Raw genomic sequence first — 24,320 nt, 5'->3', positions numbered from 1 at the left:
AAACAAAGTGGTACTTGGAAAACATATAACTAGAATCGTTTCTGACTTCCCTGTGAACTAATCCATGAATGTACAGTTATTTTCATTTTTGCCGAAGCCCGTTGCCTCCGGAGAAGCAACACTCTACATGCTTTGACTGTGAAACGGTCTTTCTGTTGCATAAAATAGTGATATCAAAAGGCAAACTCGAGAACGTATTCCATCAACAAGATGGAAGGCAGCGCCTGCAGCGATTTTTTCCTGAATGTTTCCTTATTATCTTTAAAATGATTATGTAGTGCCTGGTTTACAACTTCTGCACTCATTACTGCTTCTAGTACGCAGACACGGATGAAGCCAATAGCCTTGTTTTTGTATGGTGAGTGCGCAGAGTTACACAACATACAGGTACACACAGAGAACGCTCACAGGCCATTGCACTTACGTGTACACATTTGCACAGACTTCAACAAACATGGAGACATCGATGCAGCAGTCATATCTAATCATGTGTAGCAGCTGGCACAGAGGAATATGCTTCCGGGAGCATAACAAGATATGCTCATGGCAACTGAAGCTGATGTGCATCAGTGGGGAGACAGAGCGCTGTAAAGCAAAAGGCACACAACATTGAGAGTGCAACAAGGGGATATTCAGCAGGTGAGCAGCAGTGATGTGCCTCACATCTGGATTGGATTCTGCCTATCGGGCAGCAATATCCGAAATGCAGTTCTGAGGTATGGCGTGTAACAGAGAGATGTTTTTACCCTCAAATTGTTGTGGTTACAGCCGGTAAATTTCCTAAGCTCCTCATAGAAATTGCAAGCTTTTTCAGGTAAAAAAAAAACTGTCATGTTTTTTTTTATTCACTCCAGGGTTGTGCACAATTAGAAAAGAGTGTTAGGAATCGGACATAACCTTTCAGGGAATCTCTATTCGGCAAATGATACAATAGAGTCCTTCCCCAGAATCAATACGAGCACACAATCATAGATTCTTTATTGTACACCGTTTGTGTACAGATCACATGAATCCGAGTTATTGTAAACTTTATAAGCAACACAGCCAGTGGTATGCACATTAGAGCAAAGGTTAAATAAACCCCTATCACATTTCATCACTTATCCCTACTGAACTATATCTAGCTAACAGCAGAATGTTAATGTATTTATTTAATGTGCTAATTCATGTACAATTTCTATGCGTACCTTATTGCAAAATCAGGCCTGAATTTGGAACTCTATATTTCTTATTTCTCTGGCAATCGATCTAGGAGTCTACCCCATTGCATTTATCTCTTACTTAAATAAGACAGATTCTGTCTCCTTACGTCCTTCCTTCAATGAGAGCCTGGGTCTTGAAAGCGTGAAGGGTGCCCCCAGCTCGCTTTGGTTAAATATATACAGGAGTATTCCGTATGTATTAATATTTTATGGTTCAGCCAGCGGAAGAAACAGAGGCTTCTTATCCGCGAGCTGTCGCCGTATAATTTGCAGTCTGCCTGCTGCCCCACTATTCTGGGAGTGGCTCACCTCTCTATGAAAACGTCGATTCACCAAGTCAGCAGTTGGAAAAGCTCTTCCAGGATAACATGCCATAAACCCTGGAGCCCTCGACATTGACAGGAAGTTCCAGGAACCCGTAGGTTGGCCAGATGCAGTGGCACTGATGTGGCAGCTAGTCAGTAACCTTGGAAAGGGTGCTTAATGCGTACAGGAAACCAAATGCCTGCAAAGGAAATGTGTGCATCGATGACCCGTTGTCGCCCTAGAAATTCAGTCATTTCCAAGCACTGGCCACGACTTCATTGTGCCCTTTTTACGCACTGCTCATCTGTTTTATTAACACTCCACTGCCATTGCTTTACAAAAGTTGTTTCACTCTAGTCTAGGCAGATGCTGAATTGTAAAGCGGATTTCCTGTTACAAATGTTGCGCTGACTGGAAGCGACGGCCAGTCGCTGCTCTCCTGTTCATAGGACATTATTATTCTATGTCGTATCATTCACATGTGCAATATTAAAGATTTCAGGATGTGAAGGGGATGGAAGCGTGTGATTAGAACATCCGTAGACATGGTTGTGTTTTTTTTAACATTAAAGTAAACAATTTTCTCATTACACATTTGAAATTTTAGGGACACACAGCTAAATTAAATCGAATCTTAGCGTTATTCATCAAGTGCTAAAGGTGAGGTGAAATAACCCAGGTCGGACCCAAAGCAAGCAATTTAAACACTAATTCCAATGTCCTTATTAACTTCAAATCGCTTAAGACGTTTAACAACATCATTCGAGATGAAACTTGCAAGAGTACCTCTTGGTATCTATAACCCCCTTCCCCAAGAGATGTAGTATTGTATTGTTTTGTTTTGTGTTCTTTCACAAGAGTTCTATGGTGCTTGCAACCCTAGTGCCCATCCCGAAAGCGCTTGCAAATACAGGCAACATACCACAGTGTGTAGGGTGTGTGTAGTTGGAAGAGTGTTGTCTTTGTTTTTGGCCTTATCTAGGAAGTGTTTTCATGTTGTGCGTGATGACCACCAAGGTGCAGTTATCTTGGTAAGGGACGCAGAGCTTAGCAGTGTGGTGGATTAAAAGGTGTGGGAGACAGGTTTGCAGTTAATGGTTTTCAGTACACTGATAGCTTTGAGCAACTCTCGTTATGGTATTTCTTATGATTATATTACACATAGCTGGTTACTGCCATGAGTTGTCCATTTGTAGATATTTTGTTTAATTGTTTATGGTTTTGAGTAGGCTTGGTTTGAGGGAGAAATAGAAGGGACATCAGCTGGGAGGGGCTTTGTTACTATTGTCCCATATCTGATTATCATTGTGAGATGTAAAGAAACAGTGATAGTATTTAGCTAGTTAGGACCTGCAGTGGTGGATCAGTTTAGAGTTCTCTAGTTGGACCGCAAGATATGGCAGATGTCTTCAGTTTTTCCATGTTTGTTCAGTTTGCAGTGACTGGTTTATGGGCTGGTACAGTAGTGAGTGGTTGTCATTGAGGTGGGTGGCTAGAAATTTGTCATCTTTTCCATAACATTTGCTGGATAGAGTTGCAAGGAGTTAGGCCAGACTTTGGCTAGTGTCTACTGGTCTGCTAGGGGTTTCTTGAAGAGGGGGAGTACTGTGGTATTTTTCAAGGTGTCTAGGTAAGTAGGCTGTGGTGATTGAGTCATTCAGATCGGGTTGATGGCTGCACTGATGGGGTCCAGCTATTTGATGAAGACATGGTGAGAGCAGGGTTCCGAAGGTGCCCTGGAGTGTATGGTCTGTATTTTCGTTGCAGTTTATTTAGTGGTGATGGTGGGTCAGATAGTCAGGGTGGCTCTCTGGGTATTGGTTGAGGCTGCTAGGGTGGAAGAGTCTGGTCGGGGCTCAAGGTTTTCATAGATGCTGGTGATCTTGTTGCTAAAGAATAGGGACAGATGGGTTCAGAGGTCCAGTGAGAGGCTTATGCTGGTGGAGTTTGCTGCCAGAGAGGTGAAGTTCTTTGATTATGGCAAACATTTATTTGGCGCTGTTGGTGCTGCTTTTAATGTGGTCGGTTAATTCCGAAGACTTGGTGGCTCCAATTTGCTGATTGTACTGTATGAGGGTGGATTTGTAGGTGTTCTTGATGTTGTAGGTCTGACTTTGGGTCTATCTGTGTTCAAGTTGCTTGCACTGGCGTTTGGTGAGCCTCCGCTCTACTGTGTACCAGCTTGCTTGCAGTCTGGTTCTCATGTCTTTGTTGGTTTTGAGAGGAGCCATGGTGCCTGTGCCAGGAGTGGCTCAGATATTGTAGTTGGAGATGGATTCAGATAGGTGGGGTTGTTGTGTCTAAGTTGGTGGTGTAGGAGTTAGGAAGACCAGATGCTTCTGAGATATTGTTACAGTCCCGTTGTGAAGATTTGGTGATAATGTGTCTGTGGTGGTGTGGTTATCAGGCATTTTGCCAGCAGGAGTTCTGTTGGTCCTCACATGTTGGGGCTCATATTCTTGGGTCATATTTTTGAACCTACTACTTACATCCATTGTTTAAAATATAAACTTGTGCCTTATAAAAGCTGCATGGGGAGACAGATGAGCATGTATAGAACAGTGATGCCAATAGCTAGAGGGTTAGACTTAAAATGCAAAGACATGTATAACAACACACACAAGTTCTTAAGTAGCACTCAACACCTAGTTTGTGATCAGTTTTGGAAGTAGAAAAGTATGATTGTTGTGTACCTTGAGACTTAATCTAGTTATTGATGTGTGATGATTATTTTTTTCAACTGCCATCATGCAGTCACTTGATTGGGTCTTGTTGGCATGTAACATGTGGCAGTGGCAAACTTTTAACCCATCACTTCTGAACCTGGTGTACGCACAAGGCATGCAGAGCATCATGATGAGCAATGTAGTTGATGCTCATATGAAATTGCTCCTTCTGCAACTCCATCCTGATCAAAAGTGGTCTCCGGTTTGTTATCCACCTCAAAATATGATGTGTCTGGAAGAAGACACAACCGTATGTCAGTGTGTGAGACAAATGCCTTCAGCAACACGTTTTTCTAATCTAGCACAATCCTCGAAGTACTTGTAAAACACTGGAGGCGTGTACACTGGAGGCTCCTTAGGTTGCATGTTTTTCTGTAACAGTGCCCCTAAGAGGACTGTAATGTCATTGTTTTCTTCATACGATTTTGTACCCTCGAATTTCTACACTCTGCATTTCAATGTGGTTGACATCATAATAAACACACTTTTTGCCCCCCCTTTCCCTTGTGCACGTGCTTTCCAAGAACATCTGTCAGCCCTGGTAACTTGCCCAATTTACTCTCTCATTACCCTGGAAAACCATTGGCCAATCATATCATTCGAAATTTCGGGTTCACTCATTTTCTTCAAATCTAAACCTGTTTGAATTAAGCGTTCCGTGGCTGACGTTTTGCTCTGCTGGTATTTGATGAGTTGCGACATATGACTGCCTTCTGTTTGTGTACAGAATCATCTCAAGGTGGCCTCCAAAGTGTACTTTTGCAAAGCTCTTGCTGTACATTATTTCCAAAGATGTCCATCTTGGATTTTGTGAAATACAGTGTCTTGCTGGTGCACATCCATCACTTTCTGCCACCTTCTGCAATCAGTTGGGTGCACTGGTGTTGGAGTTTGGTTTTCCCTGGTGGTATTCTCCATGATGTTATCCTGGGTGTGTCACAGCAACCTCTGGACACTTCATGCTGCAATGTACTACCCGTTTCGTAGTCTTGGTTGCTGTTGTTCCTTCACCGGCTCTCGTGGTAGTGTGGTTAAGGAAAATGCGCATCTGCCATGTGCTGATGTGATCGTTACTTGTGCTGATAATGTCATTCTTTAGATGTGTTCTGCTTGTGACATTTATCGGTAAGACGGGCAGCACTTATTATTCTCCTGTTGAAATGTGTAGGTTTTTAGCATGTGTGCCTTCTCACTGTATTTTTCCTCTCCTCGACACCGCCAACTGGATGACAACTAACCACCTCAAGCTTAACTCCAACAAAACCGAGATCATCATCTTCGGCCCCAACAAAACCATATGGGACGACTCCTGGTGGCCCACCGCCCTAGGACCCGCACCCACCCCCGCAAACCACGCACGCAACCTCGGCATCATCCTCGACCCCTCCCTCTCCATGACACAGCAAATCAATGCTCTTACCTCCTCCTGCTTCCTCACACTCCGCACTCTACAAAAATCCTTCAAATGGATTCCCCCAGAGACCAGGAAGACAGTCACCCATGCACTCATCAGCAGCAGACTAGACTATGGTAACTCCCTCTATGCCGGCACCACACTCAAACTCACACGCAAACTCCAGAGAATCCAGAACACAGCCGCGCGCCTCGTCCTTGGCCTCCCCCACCACGAACGAATCTCACCACACCTGAAAACCCTTCACTGGCTCCCCATAAACAAGAGAATCACATTCAAGATCCTCATCCACGCACACAAATCCCTCCACAACACCGGCCCTACATACCTCAACGAAAGAGTGAACTTTCACACTCCCACCCGCAACCTCCGATCAGCCAACCTCGCCCTAGCCACAGTCCCCCGCATCCAACGGACCACCACAGGAGGCAGGTCCTTCTCCTACCTTGCCACCAAAACCTGGAACTCCCTCTCCACCAACCTCCGCAAAACCAAAGACCTCCTGCTCTTCAGAAAGAACCTCAAAACATGGCTGTTCGAACAGTGACCCTCCTCCTCCTCCATATGTAGTCTTATTTGTGATCTGTGCCGACATTTTCGAAGAGGAAAGTGGAAGATTTTATAAAAATAATCGGGAGAATGTATTTCCCCCATTGACTTTTAATGAAACATTGGCAATTTCAGAGGGAAGACAGACAAAAAAAGCTATTTTTCACTTCAAACATCGGGCTGAATCGGGTAATGTCTGTGTGTTTTTACTTGGGGGAATGGTTTGTAGCATCTTGCATGTATATGAGGATGTATGATTAGAGTGACATGTTGGCGTGTGTCAGGAAGAAGGGGGTTGGCTGGAGGTTGGATTAGAAATGGTTGTAGCGTTTGTACCTTTGAAACTGCTTCTTTCTTCACGTTATTACCTGTTTTTCTTTGAGGCCAACCTTTTCCTTGTCAGTGTCCCTTTTGAAAAAATGTGCATGCGAATACATTGATCAGACTTCGTCTTCCTACAAAAGTGAAAAAGAAATTGAATCCAAGAGACTCCCTCCCAAAATTTATAGTGGGGTATTTCTCCAAATAGAACTGTTTATCACAAAGAGCAATCCACAGCGCCCCTTTTAGCACTTGCTTGATGTAAGTGGCGCCAAACTATGTAGTATTTGATTTTTTTTTAGAGTGATCAAGACACACTCATACACAACACTCTTTAGGCACTCAGAGATGCCAACAGCTTTTCCCTGATCCAGTTAACTCCCACCCAGCCTTGCCAGTTCTGCTCTAGTGCTTCCTGCTATTCTTGTGTTAGAGCTTCCTAGAGGTCCAAGACTCCATTTCTCTCAGCACCCCTCGATCACTGACCTTTTTGGCCTAGTTCCTGAGGAGTTCACCTATGTATAACTGAACAATTTTGTGAGAATTTGGCCTTGTGTGCTACCTAAAAGCATCAACCAGAAACCATTTCAAAGGTATTCGATATTCTGTTGTGGTACCTTCCAGACAGCGTCTTTGCTGTCCTGTGTTTTATTATCCATTGGTAGATACAGGAAGTCTATATTTGTATGCCATTGCTGCCTGTTTCTACAGGGTGTTTTGCTTTATTTACATTTTCATGTCCTGTATCCTGCACTCGCACACGACTTAACCCAAATGCATCCAACCTTTACATATGGAGCCCGTTACCGTCCACAGACTCTCCCATGTAGACTGCACTTGTAAGTCGACTCATTGTTCTTCACATACTGAAACCATCACTGGTACAGCAAAATAAACCCTCTTTCGAATATTTAAATGAAGATGCTAATACAGCCTTAGCAGCATATTTTAAAAGCGACTTTACCGTGATAACCGAATTGCTTCAACATTTACATGCTTTTTTGCGAAAATGATATATTACCATCTCTGCTAAAGTGTACTTGTAGTCAGTATGCAGGGGCTTATGTATGTAACCAGCTCCTCATTTCAGTCCTCCGTGCCTACAGGCCTAGAAGGTTGCAGGCGCTGTTTTTTTTTTTTAAAGAAGGTATGTGTTCCAGTCAGTGTGTGTCCATGCTGTAATAGTTGTCTATAGAATGCCGGAGCCCTGATTTCCTAATCCGGATGTCTCCCCAGAAAGTTCCACTGTACAACAGCTAATATCTTAAAGCTATTCATCCAGCAAACAGTCAACAGGAATGTCTTGTGTTGTGGTTATCAGCTATTTATGAAGTGCACATCACAAATAAAGCCCCCTCTCCACCTGACACATGAATCATAATTGCTTTTTCACCATAGTTAATGTTCATTCTTATTTCAACCACTGATGGATGAAATGTTGAGGAGTTGTGCCAGGATTCAAAACTATCACACAGGATGCTCACGTCGCTTCACTGCGAACGTTCAGTGCACTGTGAATTTTACCTTTTACACTGCATTGTCTATGGTCACTAGCCTGTATGTTCCAGTAACATGCAGCGCTCTGTGTATTGGCCTGTTGAGTTCTTATCACAGTGTTTGTGGTAGGTATTTTAACATATGCCAACCAATGCAAGAACTCCGTTGTTTCTGTCAGGGTTGCCCTTGATTGACCTTGGTAGAGCATTTTGTATGCTCGAATTCCGAGTCTGCTGATTGTTTGGATCAGTGCAAAGTGTTTAACCAGGGAACCCGGTAACAATCAATAAACATTTAATTTTAGTTTATAGTGTAACCAATTTAGCCGCATAATACGGGACCAAAACGGAAATAAAGTTAAAGGGCTTTATTACAAATTACCATTCAGGTTAATGTAAACAAATCTCAATAATGTACTGTAAAAATAAAAAATCACCATACGGTAACCAAATGGGTTAACATGAGACAAACCAGAAATTCAGTAACCGCAATATAGAATATCAGAAGTAGGATTTGGTGCTCTAAAAAAATCTGTGGTCAGTTTTCCCACACATGAGTGCAAGTTAAATCATCTAACTAAGTTAAACTATAGGCAATTAGGGAAACTTAACAGTCTAATCTATTTGGGAAATTGAAAACTCTACCTAAAAGACATAAGGACAATAGGTAAGGAGCAGGAATAAGGCAAAAGGGATCTAGAAAAATGAAAGGGAAGATGTCAGCATTTCACAAGCTCGGTCAAGAGTCTTCTTAGAGAGTTAAGTGTAAGTCTAAGCCACACTCAGAAAAGCATGGGGGACAAAGGGGAAAGTCAGAGGTCTGTACTGTGGAAGTCCTAGTTAATACTGCAACAAAGTGCAGTAGGTAATACCTTTGTGGTCCCCCCACTACAAGCTCTGGTTTATTTTCCTGTTCCACAGTGTAACTTCCAACATCACTCTTTGTTCCCTGGGCAGTCCTGAGAATGTGGTTGTCTGTGGTCCTCCGAACAACTTTGCAACATGTATGAATAGGGACAGCCATCTTACCCTCGAGCTCCTCGTGTTCCACATTCAGACTCTCTCTTAGTAAAACAATATCACATCTACTTCCAAACTAACATTTTGTTTGAAAACACCAGCAATGAAATGACAGTTTAGCAGAAAAATGGAAAACAGTTTCTCATGTTAAAGAAATTCAGGCCTAGTCAAGGTAACTTCAAACTAATGCCCATTTAATTTCAAGTTATACTGTGCACAGATTATTTTCTACATTAATATAAACACCAGTCATGTAAATCTGATTAGGATTTCATGTTACAGTTAAAATAAATGTAGAATTTACTGATACATTAGCATAAATATGATGTAGATGTGGATTTTAAAGATTAAACTTCAAACGCTAGTGCACACATTACATAAACTGTTATCGTTTTAAATGCAAATACATTCTAATAACATGAGGATAGTTATATAAATACATTTGTTGATTATATTTCATTTTAATAAAGTTAACACTACATGATTTTTCCAAACAATGCAGTGAACGCACGTCATTATTGACTTTGAGGGCACCACTTTACATTAGTGAAAGGTTAAAACACACATTATATTGTCCTTATTAATGCACATAAGTCATGATTTTGAGGGGTGGAAGTACTGCTCCAACCTTCTGTTAGATTCCTGGGATTTAGCACTTGTGTGTATGCGTGGGGTGGGTGGTCGCAGTTCATAATTTCACCTGCACTCTACAGCATTCCCCTTTGCTTGACCTTCATGAGCATCTGTTGGCTGTCCTTTGAAGGCCGTGGGTAGAAGGCTGGCCCAGTTTCATTTGTTAGTGCTTGTGAACCAGAATATCATTGCATTTCTTATGTTTTAGAGATTGGGGATGGAGGTTTTAACTGACAAGCCAAACCTGGGTGTCTAATGACTCTCCCATTTTATAGCGCTGTCTAGCCGTCTTCCTCTATCATCTTTGGAAATTCTGGTAATAGGTGAGTCAAACATGCTCTGAAATGTATACAATCACATCTTTATTAGGTGTCTTTGAATGCTAAGTGCAGTTAGCCCTTAAAACACAAAACAAAGTGAACCCTTATGTTAACAATGCTTGCAAAATAAAACTGTGTAAACAACTCAAGCAGCTGTTTTGATTAGCACTCACAGCTCCTGCACCTAAATGAATCCATCTGCCTCACCCGAAACAGACATGAGAACCCTTCCTGTAGCTTTGCGTTCAATTTGTCGAAGGTACATATTCGACAGCCACTGAATATTACGTTTTCCGGTGCTATGAACAGTAGTTCCCTCAGTATGTGTTCCGCTAAAAGCGGTGATTAAAAATGCCGGGAAAGACGCCAGCAATTCTGTCTCTTCAAGTGCTTGAGTCTATCCGCCTGCCTTATCTGCCACCCATTGTAATACTCCCTCCCCTCTTCTCTGCGCCTGTGAACACCTCTCAGGTGATGACGTTCCCCACACGATCTCAAATATTCAGGTCAGGTCTCGTGTCCCCCTTTCTTTTTAGATTGAGCGCTCACGAGACTCGTTTTCTCACATTCCTTACGCCCAGGCAGACTGGCAGCAGTCACACACTGCTCCTGTTCCCCCGGGCAGTCAGCCCCTGCACGTTTCATGTTTCCACTCATGCTTTTTCTATTCCAGCCTCCTTTCTAAGGAGCAGTGAGTGTCGCTGAGAAACTATTTGATGAAAATCCAGCACTCGTGTAAACATTTGCTCTTCCTAAAAGTGAAGGCTTTTGGTTTTTGGAGTGGAAAATATTACATAACTACTCCTTATAAAGGTTTGAACGCTTTTGGTCTTGGAACAGCTGTTTTTGCACAAACTGTTTATTTTCAGCATATGCGTCAAAAGTTTGTTGATGGTTGTAGTCAGTTTCACAGGCGCAAGATACTGAAGTTGATCTTGACCAACTGCAGCCAGTGTTTAGCACCAGTCCTACAGTCATGCCCTGTTTTCCTCCTTATTTTTTTCCTTATAATAAGAATATTATCAAACAAACTTCGCAAATTTTCCACATGCATCTCACTGTACAGTGATAGGGGAGAAGGTATTCACCGGACCAACCAAGTGAAGCATTCGGTATCCTAACAGACAAAAGAATGAGGAGAATAACATTAAATTATAAATCACCTTTTTGTGGAGGAACCAAACATTTATGGAAAACCATCTAATGGAGGCCATGGCATCTCTCTTTCAGGGCCACATTTGTTATGTCCAGGTATCTATGATTCATACTAGTAATGGTAGGTATTCACCTGTGTCGTTGTCAGTTGTGGTTGTATACCTCTTTAATCTAGCCACACTTCACTGACAGGGTCCTTCGAGGTCAGTTAGAGTTAGTACAGACATTTACCCATACACTAGTCATAGTGGGTCCAGGCTTATGTGCTTCACCAACAGCAAAGGTGTTTCCAAACCTCTGTCCATCCCCACAAGCTATAGTGGCTGCAGGCAACCCCATCTTACTGTACAAGGACCAATGGGTATAAATCCTCTACCTTTCTACCATGCTAGCCCTACTTGGCTGAGGATACCATTACTCTGCATTTGATGTAGTTATTTGCACTGTGCTAACCGGGCCGGACACAGTGAAAGAAAATCTCCCCACTGACCTCAGTAACTAGAGTCCTCTCCCGGCCCATTTCCCCTAGGCATGATAGGCTCAGTCATCTGCTCTGATATTCCATCTACCATGGGGCCCACATTTCAGCTTATCAATGCACCAGCTAATCACATCTCATGGTCTGCTGTGTCTCTACTCCTTGCACTCCTAGACCGGTGCGTTCACAACACCAGGCATGGAGTGGCTGTGTTGGGTCCACAGACCCACAACTGAAGCTGTGTGTCTAGATTATAATCATTCCATCATCCATTGGTGCAGATTACTGGCTTTAATTTTAAAGGTCATTTTAAAGAATTTAACACCCGTGGCCCAATGACTTAATGCACCCAGCGAAAATCTATGCAGTCTGCAGTCTTGGTGCTTAAAGTTTACTTTTGTTCAACCAATGTAGATAGAAAAACTAATATTGAAACAAACAAGAGTACATTGTTCCAAAAAAGGGGGTACCATCAGGCACTTCGATAAATAGACGCAAGAGCCCTCACACATCTTATTAGATGTCATGCTTCATCATAGGGATCGCTCCTCGTCAGACTGGCGCTGCAATGTCTGACGGGCCCCACACGGGGGCTCTTTGCTGGAGATCTTAATTGATAATATGTTCCATGGTAGAGAGTCCGTAGGAGTAAATTTAAACCCAATGGCAAAGATCAAGGAGAAAAAAACAGGAGAGAAGAATAGTTAATTGGTTCTGGAACCTCCAAAACCTGCTTTATTGATCGTAGTGGGGTCCCGGTCAAGGTTAAAAGCACTGTGGAGTTGAAAGAAAATATTGTTCCGGCACTCCACCTTGACCGTAGTGGAAGACACTTGCTTCAACCACTAGGAAAAGGTCAACATGTTTTGCGCCTCAAAAATGTCCTAACAGATCAGGTGGTGCTTCTTCAGGACCAAATTGAAAAAATCTTCTCCTGAACAAGAAATAAAAACCATATTAAGTATAGACCTTTGTATGAAAAAAGGCAACTCAAACACAAACAGTTATGAGTTCACTTACTCAAACAAATTACATCTCTAATAGATGAAGTAGAAGAAGGCCATCCTCAACTAGGGATGGGACTCCTTGGGAGACAGGCGTGCCAGTAAGCTGTCTTTGTATATTTTACATAACAAGCTGTATTCTAAGATCTTCCCCTGGGCCGTGTTCCCTCAAAATTTGACCAAAAAAACAAGTTTTCCTTTCATTTCGATGACAGAAAGTTCTGGAATCTGAGAGGAGCCACGAATTTCCTTCCACCCAGCATTCCCCCAAGTCTCCTGATAAAAATGGTACCTCACTTGTGTGTGTAGGCCTAGCGCCCGCGACAGGAAATAACCCAAAACACAACGTGGACACATCACAATTTCCCAAAGAAAACAGAGCGTTTTTTTGCAAAGTGCCAAGCTGTGGATTTTGGCCTCTAGCTCAGCCGGCACCTAGAGAAACCTAGCAAACCTGCACATTTTTGAAAACTAGACTCCTAGGTGAACCCAAGATGGGGTGGCTTGTGGGGCTCTGACCAGGTTCTGTTACCCAGAATCCTTTGCAAACCTCAAAATTTGGCCAAAAAACACGTTTTCCTCTCACTTCGGTGACAGAATGTTCTGGAATCTGAGAGGAGCCACAAATTTCCTCCCACCCAGCGTTCCCCCAAGTCTCCCAATAAAAATGGTACCTCACTTGTGTGGTTAGGCTTAGTGCTCGCGAAAGGAAATGCCCCAAAACACAATCTGGACCCATCAATATGATCAAATACAAAACTACCTGTATTCGCGGGGGGGACCTGCGTTTTTGGTCCTGGGCTCAGCAGCCATCTAGGGAAACCTACCAAACCCAGACATTTCTGAAAACTAGACACCAGAGGGAGTCCAGGGAGGTGTGACGTGCATGGATCCCCCAATATTTTCTTACCCAGAATCCTCAGCAAACCTCAAATTTAGCTAAAAAATTACTTTTTTCCCACATTTCTGTGTGGGATCACCGCACCGGGACAAATTTCCTAACACCCAACGTTCCCCTCAGTCTCCAGTGAAAAATGCTGCCTCACTTTTGTAGGTGGGCCAAGTGCCTGTGACAAGGAAGAGCCAAAAACATGTTGAAATTGAGGGGGAACCAAAACGGGTCCAAAAGGGCAGTTTGAAAATAAAAATTTTTAGGCTGACAAGTGCAGCAGAAGTTTTATCGGTATAGATGAGACAATGTTGGGTGATAGGAATTTTGTGGATTCCTGCAGATTCCTGAAGGTTCCATCACAAAAATGTGGGAAAAATGTGTGATTTCCAGCAATGTTGGAGGTTTGCAGGACATTGTGGGTAAGAAAATGGTGCGGGTTACATGTGAAGCACACCACCCTGGAATCAACCAGATGTTTAGTCTTCAGATGTGTCTAGGGCTTGTGGATTTTTCTACATGGCAGCGTCCCAAAGTCAAAAAAGTGCAGCCCTCACCATTCCAAGTGGGACAATTTTGAGAGTTACCAAGCTGTCATGGCCCAAATGTAAAATCAAAACCCAAAATAATCAAATCTCCTCTTGCTTGCCGTGGGATAAGATGATTTCGTGTGCGGGGGGAGAGCTGAAAGACTGTTACCCCCTTCAGTTGGGGTGGGGGCATAACCAGGCCCATACTGGTTGGTAGCCACCACCCCACTATTTTTATTTTTATTTTTATTTTTTTATTCCATAGAATCTAGTAGACTTTCTGCCCCGGAGGTGTGGATTGGGGTATTTACCCCATCTGTCCACTGGTGGGCAGAACAACTTTGGCCCCATTTATTTGGGGTGGGGGTATGGCCATACCCCCACCCTCTTATTTTGAAAAAAAATCTTCCCTGGTGGGCTTTCTGCCCCCCCGAGGGCAGATGGGCCTTCCAAAAATAGACCGATGGCCAACAGTAATGTGCCCCCATGGGGAGCGACCCTTGCCTAAGGGGCTGCCCCCCAAACAAAACACACACATACGCACACACCAATCCCTGGTGTCTAGTGGTTTCTGCCCCCCCCCCCCTTGGGGGTAGATTGGCCTAACAAAAATAGGCTCATCTGCCCCCAAGGGGAGCGACCCTTGCCTAAGGGGTCGCTCCCCATACATAAAAACATAAAGCAAATAAAAATGTATATATATCCGTGGTATCTAGAGGTGTCTGCCCCCCTGGACAATTATATTAGGCCGATCTGCCTCCAGGGGGAGCAGAAAAGGCCTACAAATATTTTGTGCCCCCCCGGGAGCTCCCCTGATGCGTTAGTATATAAAAAACAAAAACAATTCCCTGGTGTCTAGTGGCTTCTGCCCACACTGGGAACAGAAATGGCCTAAAAATAATTTAGCCCCCTGGGGAGCGACCCTTGCCTAAGGGGTCGCTCCCTACACATAAAGGACATTCTTTTTTTAATCCCTGGTGTCTAGGAGTTTTCGGCCTAATTATATGGCCGGGGGGGGGGCGGAATGGCCTTAAAATTATTTGGCCCCCTGGGGAGCGGCCCTTGCCCAAGGGGCCGCTCCCCTGATGTCCATTTCAAAAACAGAAAAAATCCCTGGTATCTAGTGGGCATTTCTGCTGCCTGATCGCATCGCGATCGGGCAGCAGAAATGCTTGCAGAGACATGAAAGGAAAGGCCTTTCCTTTCCTTTCATGCCTCTGCTGGCCCCCTCCTACCGAGCAGAAGAGAAATGCTTTTGCATTTATCTTCCGCATCGAGGTGACCTCACAATCGCATGCTGATATCATCAGACGTCACTGGGGGAATCGAGAGTGGAAGGGGAAGCAATTCCTCTTTCTGCCCTGACCTGGGGCGGTGGGGGGCGGCCCTCAGGGGGAGCGCTAGCGCTTCCACCGAGAGCTGGTAAACAGACGTAATGGTTACGTCTGTGGCGCCTGAGAGGCGCAGCCATGGACGTAACCATTACGTCCATGGCCCGCAAGGGGTTAAAGGAAAAAATCAGCATTTAAATATAGTTGATCTGTCCACCATCCTCGAGTAAGCTCATTCCATAGCAGACTGCAAAGGTTCTCCACAAGTGTTGTAACTACCTTAACCTCTATGAAATTTAATATTTTATCTCCTACATTATCGAAGTCAAGCAAGAAACAATATTGAAGTCAAAGCACTTCCTTCAAATTGCCATAGTTTCCCCAGTTTTATTATGATGGTCATTTTCCTCAAATCAGGGAAGAGGACTATAAGTATCCTTGGCAATGAATTATCATTTTTTTGCCACCACTGCCATTGGGACCACTATTCTGGTTTCATCTCCTGCTACTGTTAGTTGAATCATTCTCCTGTGCCAATAACCTTCTGTAGAGCACTTAGTCAATAATTCAATTGCTCTGTTTTGAAAAAACAGCTTCTAATAGCTCAAGAAAAGTTATTGATAAAGGAAAGACTCTAGGGAGCTATCCCAGGTCTGGTTCGCCTTTACATGTGGACAAACCAAGCATATGTAGTGTCCTGGACCTTGCAAAGATTGTCTAGCTTCACCATCTCCATATGAATGATGGAGGTCAGCACACAGCAGTGGACCATTGAGGTCTTTGCTGATGCAGCTTTAACCTGCCAGTCTTTTTCTCTATTTTGTAATCTCTCCCTTCAGTTTATATGACCTTTCTGTCAGCCTCTAACAGTTGTGATTCCACCTGATCCATCTTTTTACTTGGTAAGCATTTAATTTCTGTTGAATATTATCGGGCTTGTCATGCACCTTGGCAGCATATCTGCCGTATCACAGACGTGTCTTAGTCCTCAGGAAATCAGTTGGCTCCTAACTTGTACTCGGAGCCAACGAGCAAGGCCACAAACGCATTTCCCTAACAAAGCTGGAGTAAGCCTCCATCTTCCAATCTTGTGTGTTCTTTTTTCCCAACTATGTTTTTATTATCTGTGGGAAGGCTACTCCATGTCTTGGGGATAAAAGGAGTGAAAGATCAATCACCAATTCTAGATTTTTAAACTCTAGATAGCTTGACCTGAACAGGTATTGCAGCAAACAGTTCCCCATATTTCCCTAAATGAAAAGTTCTTTAAAGGAATGTACCATTAAAAAGGACAATCAACAATAATCTTGTGGGTACCTGTGACCAATGTTGCTTTATGAATAGCTTAGATATATATTATCTAATAATCTGCTGCACTTTGGACCATCTGAATAAGCAGGATAAGGTAAAAGTTTCCAAAGTCTAAGCAAGAAGGTATCAGATCATTGACAATAGGTTTCTGCTTTGAAGAATTAGCAGAGAAAGGACCTTCCTGATATCTTGCAAAGAATAAAGCAGAGACTAGATGTGTTCTTAGTTTGTTAGACTTGGGCTAGACTGCAATCAGACATATGACCAATATTGCAAAATCTTGAGGCCTGGTGAAGTGAAATGGCCCATTTTGGATGGCCAAAAGATTGAGTTCCATACATTAGACAGATCTCATAGAATCAGGACTTCCTTGTTGGTGAGCTGTTCATTGGATGAATTTATTGTATTTAAAGAGCGCAGTGATAACCCATTATGCTGTCTTGGCACTAGGCTTGCCACACTAGCAGAGACTAGAACACAAATGTAAGAGTTTTACATTTGTTTTCCTCATGACGCTAAAGTTGTTTAACAGAAGCTTCAGGGGGAGTTTTTTCCCCATCCACGGGGATGTTATAGTTGGAAAGGGTACCCCAGTTTAAGCAAAGTTGTTTTTTTCCGGGCAGGAAGACGCTCAAAACCCAATCTCGAACGCCTGGAGGGATTTCAGGGACCTGGGTCCATATGATGTCAGCTTTTGGCAACTTCTAGTAAGGTCCTAGAGCGGAAGGCATAATAAATAACACCTTACCACAGAGAACAACTACAAAGCTACTAATGAAATCAGCAAAGATGGTATCAGGATCCTTGGGACCTAAAAACTAAATTTCACAACAGCTGGGCCGTGGATCTTTACACTCCAGACATCCTCCCTGACTACTTGAGCTCACACCTTTCAAACCAGGCAAAATATGCCCTTATGAGAATGTGCTTTGGTCTTATTTCCTTAAGGTGCTATTGGTTTGGTGGTAAAGAGGGGGGAAGACAATGTGCAATGCGGATAGAGTGGTTTATCTTACAGGTCCCTAGTACATGTGATCTATACTTGTGAAGCCCTAAAATGTCCGAAGCTCTACTGACTCCGGCCAATATTTCCTTTCTTAAATGTGAGGACCTTGTGGACAGCTGTCCTAGCCTGCTCAAAAGGAGAATCATGCCAGCTATCAGAGCATTTTATTATAAAATATATATACTTCTTTAATCATTGAGCACCTTAATTTGCCCGGGCTGGGCCTCATTGGAACAGAGCACCTTGGACCATTGGGGGATAAACTAAAAGCAGCGCAGAAAATATCCATAAAGGCACTCACACTCGTGGTACAATGAATATGGAGCACTTTGATCTTCAGGGCTGTATTTTACTATCACAGATCACTTTAGTTGAATACCAGATTGACAAATTATGAAGCATTTTTCACTTTAAGCACTTTTGATTTTGCAGCGCCCCATGGCCTCCACGAAAAAGGACCTGCGTGATGACTCTTATATTGGTGACTAGTTAAGTAGGGAGTACCTTGTCCGGGTCTTACCTCACCAGCAAGGAGCACTTTATCTTAACATAGGAATGATGTTTGTTCCTGGCAGCACTTTTAGTTCCAAACTCCCTGAGAATCACGTGCTGCCATATGGCACACTTGATTAAAGTATTATGTGAGGTGAAAATTCAGTACTCTTTGCCAAAAGGTGATGCTTAGCTCGAAGTTAGTATTGTTGTATGAAATACTGTATTTTATCTCTTTTCGTGATGCTTAACTTGAAATTAGTTCTGTTTATGGAATACTGTATTTTCTTTTTCATCTTGTTACCATTGATGTCCCAAAAGCTAATTATTCATTGAAAGTTGGATCTTTTATGAAATGCTGTTTTTTTAATCTCATGCTGAGCCTACTATTTATGCTATGATGTAACTATTTTAATTAATTGCACATCATTAAATTCAATTCAATTCTAACCCCAGACTCTTGATCATTAAGATGGATGGCTAACAAGTTCCTCCGGTGTTGAACTTGGAGGACAGTTAAGTACTCAGTGATGACTAGGCTATGCTCCCTTTAAAGGCCTTAAGGCCTCTGGTATTAGGTTGATTCTTGGACACTATGGGAACCAATTAACTTTATGCAATCTGGTTGTCCCCGTACAATAGTGTCTGTGACTTAAAGTACACGGGCAGAGCTATACATATCTTCTTTGCATATGAATGGGAGGGGGGCAATTGTACAGGGAGTGCAGAATTATTAGGCAAATTAGTATTTTGACCACATCATCCTCTTTATGCATGTTGTCTTACTCCAAGCTGTATAGGCTCGAAAGCCTACTACCAACTAAGCATATTAGGTGATGTGCATCTCTGTAATGAGAAGGGGTGTGGTCTAATGACATCAACACCCTATATCAGGTGTGCATAATTATTAGGCAACTTCCTTTCCTTTGGCAAAATGGGTCAAAAGAAGGACTTGACAGGCTCAGAAAAGTCAAAAATAGTGAGATATCTTGCAGAGGGATGCAGCACTCTTAAAATTGCAAAGCTTCTGAAGCGTGATCATCGAACAATCAAGCGTTTCATTCAAAATAGTCAACAGGATCGCAAGAAGCATGTGGAAAAACCAAGGCGCAAAATAACTGCCCATGAACTGAGAAAAGTCAAGCGTGCAGCTGCCACGATGCCACTTGCCACCAGTTTGGCCATATTTCAGAGCTGCAACATCACTGGGGTGCCCAAAAGCACAAGGTGTGCAATACTCAGAGACATGGCCAAGGTAAGAAAGGCTGAAAGACGACCACCACTGAACAAGACACACAAGCTGAAACGTCAAGACTGGGCCAATAAATATCTCAAGACTGATTTTTCTAAGGTTTTATGGACTGATGAAATGAGAGTGAGTCTTGATGGGCCAGATGGATGGGCCCGTGGCTGGATTGGTAAAGGGCAGAGAGCTCCAGTCCGACTCAGACGCCAGCAAGGTGGAGGTGGAGTACTGGTTTGGGCTGGTATCATCAAAGATGAGCTTGTGGGGCCTTTTCGGGTTGAGGATGGAGTCAAGCTCAACTCCCAGTCCTACTGCCAGTTCCTGGAAGACACCTTCTTCAAGCAGTGGTACAGGAAGAAGTTGCATCCTTCAAGAAAAACATGATTTTCATGCAGGACAATGCTCCATCACACGCGTCCAAGTACTCCACAGCGTGGCTGGCAAGAAAGGGTATAAAAGAAGGAAATCTAATGACATGGCCTCCTTGTTCACCTGATCTGAACCCCATTGAGAACCTGTGGTCCATCATCAAATGTGAGATTTACAAGGAGGGAAAACAGTACACCTCTCTGAACAGTGTCTGGGAGGCTGTGGTTGCTGCTGCACGCAATGTTGATGGTGAACAGATCAAAACACTGACAGAATCCATGGATGGCAGGCTTTTGAGTGTCCTTGCAAAGAAAGGTGGCTATATTGGTCACTGATTTGTTTTTGTTTTGTTTTTGAATGTCAGAAATGTATATTTGTGAATGTTGAGATGTTATATTGGTTTCACTGGTAATGATAAATAATTGAAATGGGTATATATTTTTTTTTGTTAAGTTGCCTAATAATTATGCACAGTGATAGTCACCTGCACACACAGATATCCCCCTAACATAGCTAAAACTAAAAACAAACTAAAAACTACTTCCAAAAATATTCAGTTTTGATATTAATGAGTTTTTTGGGTTCATTGAGAACATGGTTGTTGTTCAATAATAAAATTAATCCTCAAAAATACAACTTGCCTAATAATTCTGCACTCCCTGTATGGAAAGACAAAGTGGTATAGTATACAAGGGGAAAAAAGGAAAATGGCAAACCAGTATTAGACGCAATGACTTAGACCAGTAACAGTACTTGAGCAAAGCTTATTTTGCACATATGAGGGGTGGTGAAGTAAGGTACAGCAGAGGCCTGAACCTTTTGGCCACAGCAAGAGTTGGTAACAAAAAGCACCAGTATTGGGTTATACTGCAGGGCAAAATCTGGTCATCAGAAGGGAGGAGGCACACCATGGAATGTGAAGTCCAGAAAAAGAGGTTGACTGATTACTTTTCTGTCAGAGGCATAATATTGGTCTTAATGCTCATCCCGAAACAAGACTTAGTTTCGGATAGATTTAGATAAAGAAGTTTGAGGGAAGATGTAGGTATATATTGGTAGTATTTATATACCCCAATCCTAGCTAGAAAACAGCAGAGCGATGTACATTACAAAGAGGGGGAGGAGGCTGCTGGCTAACGAAGGGTGGTTGGGAGCCAATTTACAAGATTATGTAATCAAGTGGAAATAACACAAATACATTTCACTTTTTTTAGGCACAGGGAGATTGTGGTTTGCCCAGAATCACACAATGTCGAGCCAACCACTGGGATACGAACCTGGGTCTCCAGGTTCCAAGGTCAGCAGGTCTAACCAATAGGCCACATCTCCTCCCAAGAAATATGTGGGTAGGCTTTTCAGAAATGGTACACAAATATACGTTAGAATAGAAGGCACCTAGACTTTGAAATAGTTCAGGGATGTGGTTTGACACAATCTGTAGTATGGCAAGAGCGCTACATATTATGTATTTTTCCTTTCCTGAAATCTTTATAGAAGAAAAAGTACCCTACCTCGGTATTTGTGAAGAAACTCTGCCTCTGAATCTCTTGAGGGGAATGGGCTGCCTCCTTAGACTTCATGAAGGGGAAACAACCTCCACCTCAGAATCTGTGGAGGGTAAGAGACCCCACCCCCTAACCTCCCCACCTGAGACTCTGTAAATACCTCCTTCCACCTCATAGTCTGGGGAGGGAACTAGACCATCCCTTTTTTTTAGTTTGTGAGGGGTAGGAGGTTTCCACTTTGGCGTGTATGACAGAGAAGTCACCTCAACCTCAGAGTATGTGGTGGGAATAGATCTCTGCCTTGCAGTCTGTGCCGGGTGAGGGACAACTCCCCTACCCTGCCTTGGAGTTTTTGCCAGGCAGAAACCACCCACCTCACCTCGGAGTCTGTGCTGAGGAAGAGACCCCTCTCTCGGAGTCTTTGGGTGGGAAGAGACACCTAACTTCTGTCTGTAGTGGAGGTCTGGAAGAGACATCACACCAGTATTTGGAAGGAAAGAAAGCCTGCCTCAGAATTTTAGATCGGGAAGAGACCTTGTCGCTCAGTCTTTGAAGTAGTAGATACTCTGTTTTCCTCTCTCGCACAACCTTTACTTTGTTGGGATTAAACTCCAGAATTGGAGGTTGAACTGTTGTTGTGAAAGTTACTACATAATTACCTGGTCTGTGAAATTGTTTTAATTGTACTATTATATTGAATCTGCTGCCCTTGAGCGTGTTTTGAGTCATTCATCTATCTGTATGCCTTCAGCTGGAAGCCACACTGGACCTTGCTGAGCGGCGCCAGATACGCACTGCCATCCGAGAGCTGCGCCGCAAGGAGCTGGAGGGCTACGAGGAGGCGCTGGCATCCAAGCGATTCAGATCAGAGAAGAGCACCGAGCGTCAGGAGAACAAAGAAAACTGCCCACAGTGAGTGACACTGAGCCTATCAAAAAAAGACACCACCCACACAAAGTCTTGCTTTATCTATCTGATACTCTGAACACATATACTCGCACTCCCTCACTGATGCTGGACCTTGGATTGGAGCAAAATTTGCTTATAGAAATTTACATGGATTTTTCATACCTAAGACCGACGTGTTTAATGCAAACGACTTACATTCCCAAATTGCTTTCCGTTAACCATTTGTAAAATGATAAAGTTCATTCATATAAAAGTTTTTCTCTTGCTAAATCGCTGATTAAGAAATATAGCATTTGCATGTCTTGCTCATTAACAGTCCGAACATATAAGACTTGTGCAGTTGGGTGTGAGGCACCAACACACCTTCCATTACTTAATATTTAAGGTCAGCATACATTGGCATGTTTTGAGGTCAGGTGAGCCCAGGCATCATCTGAGCTTGAAGTCCCATGCTTCAGCTGCACCATGTGATCTAGGTAATGTCATCTTCTGGCCAAAATGCTGCAAGCCCATTACAGCAAGAGGTAGACACAGGGCCTCATTACGAGTCTGGGGAAGCATGGACCGCCAAACTCGCTGTGGCGCTCGGACCGCTGCTGACATGGGTGGTCTGACCACCATATTATGACCATGGTGGAGCCGCCGAGGTCCGAACGCCGGCACCACCAGGTTACGGCATGGTGGTGCCAGTGATCTCAATCCGGCAGGACAGCGCTGCTCTCTGTATTACAACTCTTGTTTCCGCCAGCCTTTGCATAGCAGTCCACCTGCATGCAAAGGCTGGCAGAAAGGGCGTGCCGGGGGCCCCGATGGACAGCCCCGTCGCGCTTTTCAATGCCCGAATTACGGGCAATGAAAAGAGCAAAGGGTGCTCTCGCACCCAACACACTGCAACATTGCCGCCAGCTCTATCACGAGTTGGCATCAATTTTGTGTGTTTCACACTGGGCTGGCAGGCGGAAACTCATAATAGGTACAGCAGGGGGATGGCCGCATATGTGGTCATCCCGATGCATGACTTTGGCGGTCGGCCTCTGCCGCCAGCCAAAGTCATAATGAGGCCCACTGTCTCCTTCTTCGGGTGTGTATTAAGAGAAAGAGTCTTTTTTCCCTCTGCTGACCCCTAGAGATTGCACCATAAACCTGAACTCAGTTCTATGTGTAGGTGGACTCTGTTGCAGTCCCAACCTAACCAGGCAGGTCTATCTCCTGACTCTTCCTACCCCATCTATGAGCTCAGCTTCATTTTTATGAAAGTGGAAGTTGAAATCATACAGGAAGCCAGCCTCTCTGAATTCGGGCTTACCATCCTTACTCCAAGATGCAGTGCGGGAAAAAGTGGAAGCATAAGTTCTGAGTAGCAACAGATCCAGATAAGCTAGCCTCTCAGAACACCCAACTGCAAAAGTGTAGTTGAGACGTCAACCAGACACTAGTGGCACACTCAACCCCAATCAATATAACCAATGCCACCTTTCCTGTTAAATCAGATCTGGGGGAGCATGAATTTGCGAATAAATGTCTTGCAAGTATCTACGTGTCACTTCAGTACTGAATCCCCTTTTGATTATTCCATAGCAGTACTCCCTTCAGAGTATTGGACTCCATGTTGAGTAGGTCATTTTTAATAGGTGCGTGATCAAGCAGCAGCTGAAGCAGATGTTGACCAGTCCCCTCACAGGTTACCTTAGGACATAAGTGCAGTCTATGGCACTATGGCATGCGTCAAAGAATGAGTCAGGCCTAAGGACTGAAGACAGCATTGAGGCAAACTGAAAGCTGGGGAGTGCACACTTTCAAAAATGGGTGAGCGCCATTAAACCTGTACCCCAAATACTACTTGCTCTGTCAATGGCATTAAAGTCTTTCAAGAGGATGAGGTCCTCTAGTTCTAATTCCCTGGTGGGAAGCTTCGCATCCTTAGGTAAGCAGCAGTGACAGTGGCGGTGTTTGAGTGAAAAACAAGCCCTTTCCTCTCGATTTGGCCAGGCCAAGATGTCCCAATGACTTTATTGGAGTTCAGCTTTATCTTTTAAGAAAGCCTACTCCACTCGACTGGTAGGGATGCTTATGCTTTCTATCTACCACTCAACCCAAATGACAACTAA

At 43.5% G+C, this 24,320-nt stretch overlaps 1 protein-coding gene across 4 annotated transcripts in view; it reads left to right on the top strand.

Annotated features, from left to right (window-relative positions):
- Positions 1 to 24,320, top strand: part of SMTN (smoothelin) — a 777,537-nt gene that overhangs the window by 169,595 nt on the left and 583,622 nt on the right. For all 4 annotated transcript variants that reach the window (XM_069214660.1, XM_069214661.1, XM_069214658.1 and 1 more), the window contains one exon: positions 22,055 to 22,215. In XM_069214660.1, coding sequence (XP_069070761.1) covers positions 22,055 to 22,215 — 161 coding nt within the window. The remainder of the gene's footprint in view (positions 1 to 22,054; positions 22,216 to 24,320) is intronic.

This window comes from Pleurodeles waltl, chromosome 11, assembly GCF_031143425.1.
Source record: "Pleurodeles waltl isolate 20211129_DDA chromosome 11, aPleWal1.hap1.20221129, whole genome shotgun sequence".
NCBI classification, from domain to species: Eukaryota; Metazoa; Chordata; class Amphibia; order Caudata; family Salamandridae; genus Pleurodeles; species Pleurodeles waltl.
The sequence above is the reverse complement of the archived record's forward strand: the minus strand, read 5'-3'. Positions and strand labels throughout refer to the sequence as shown.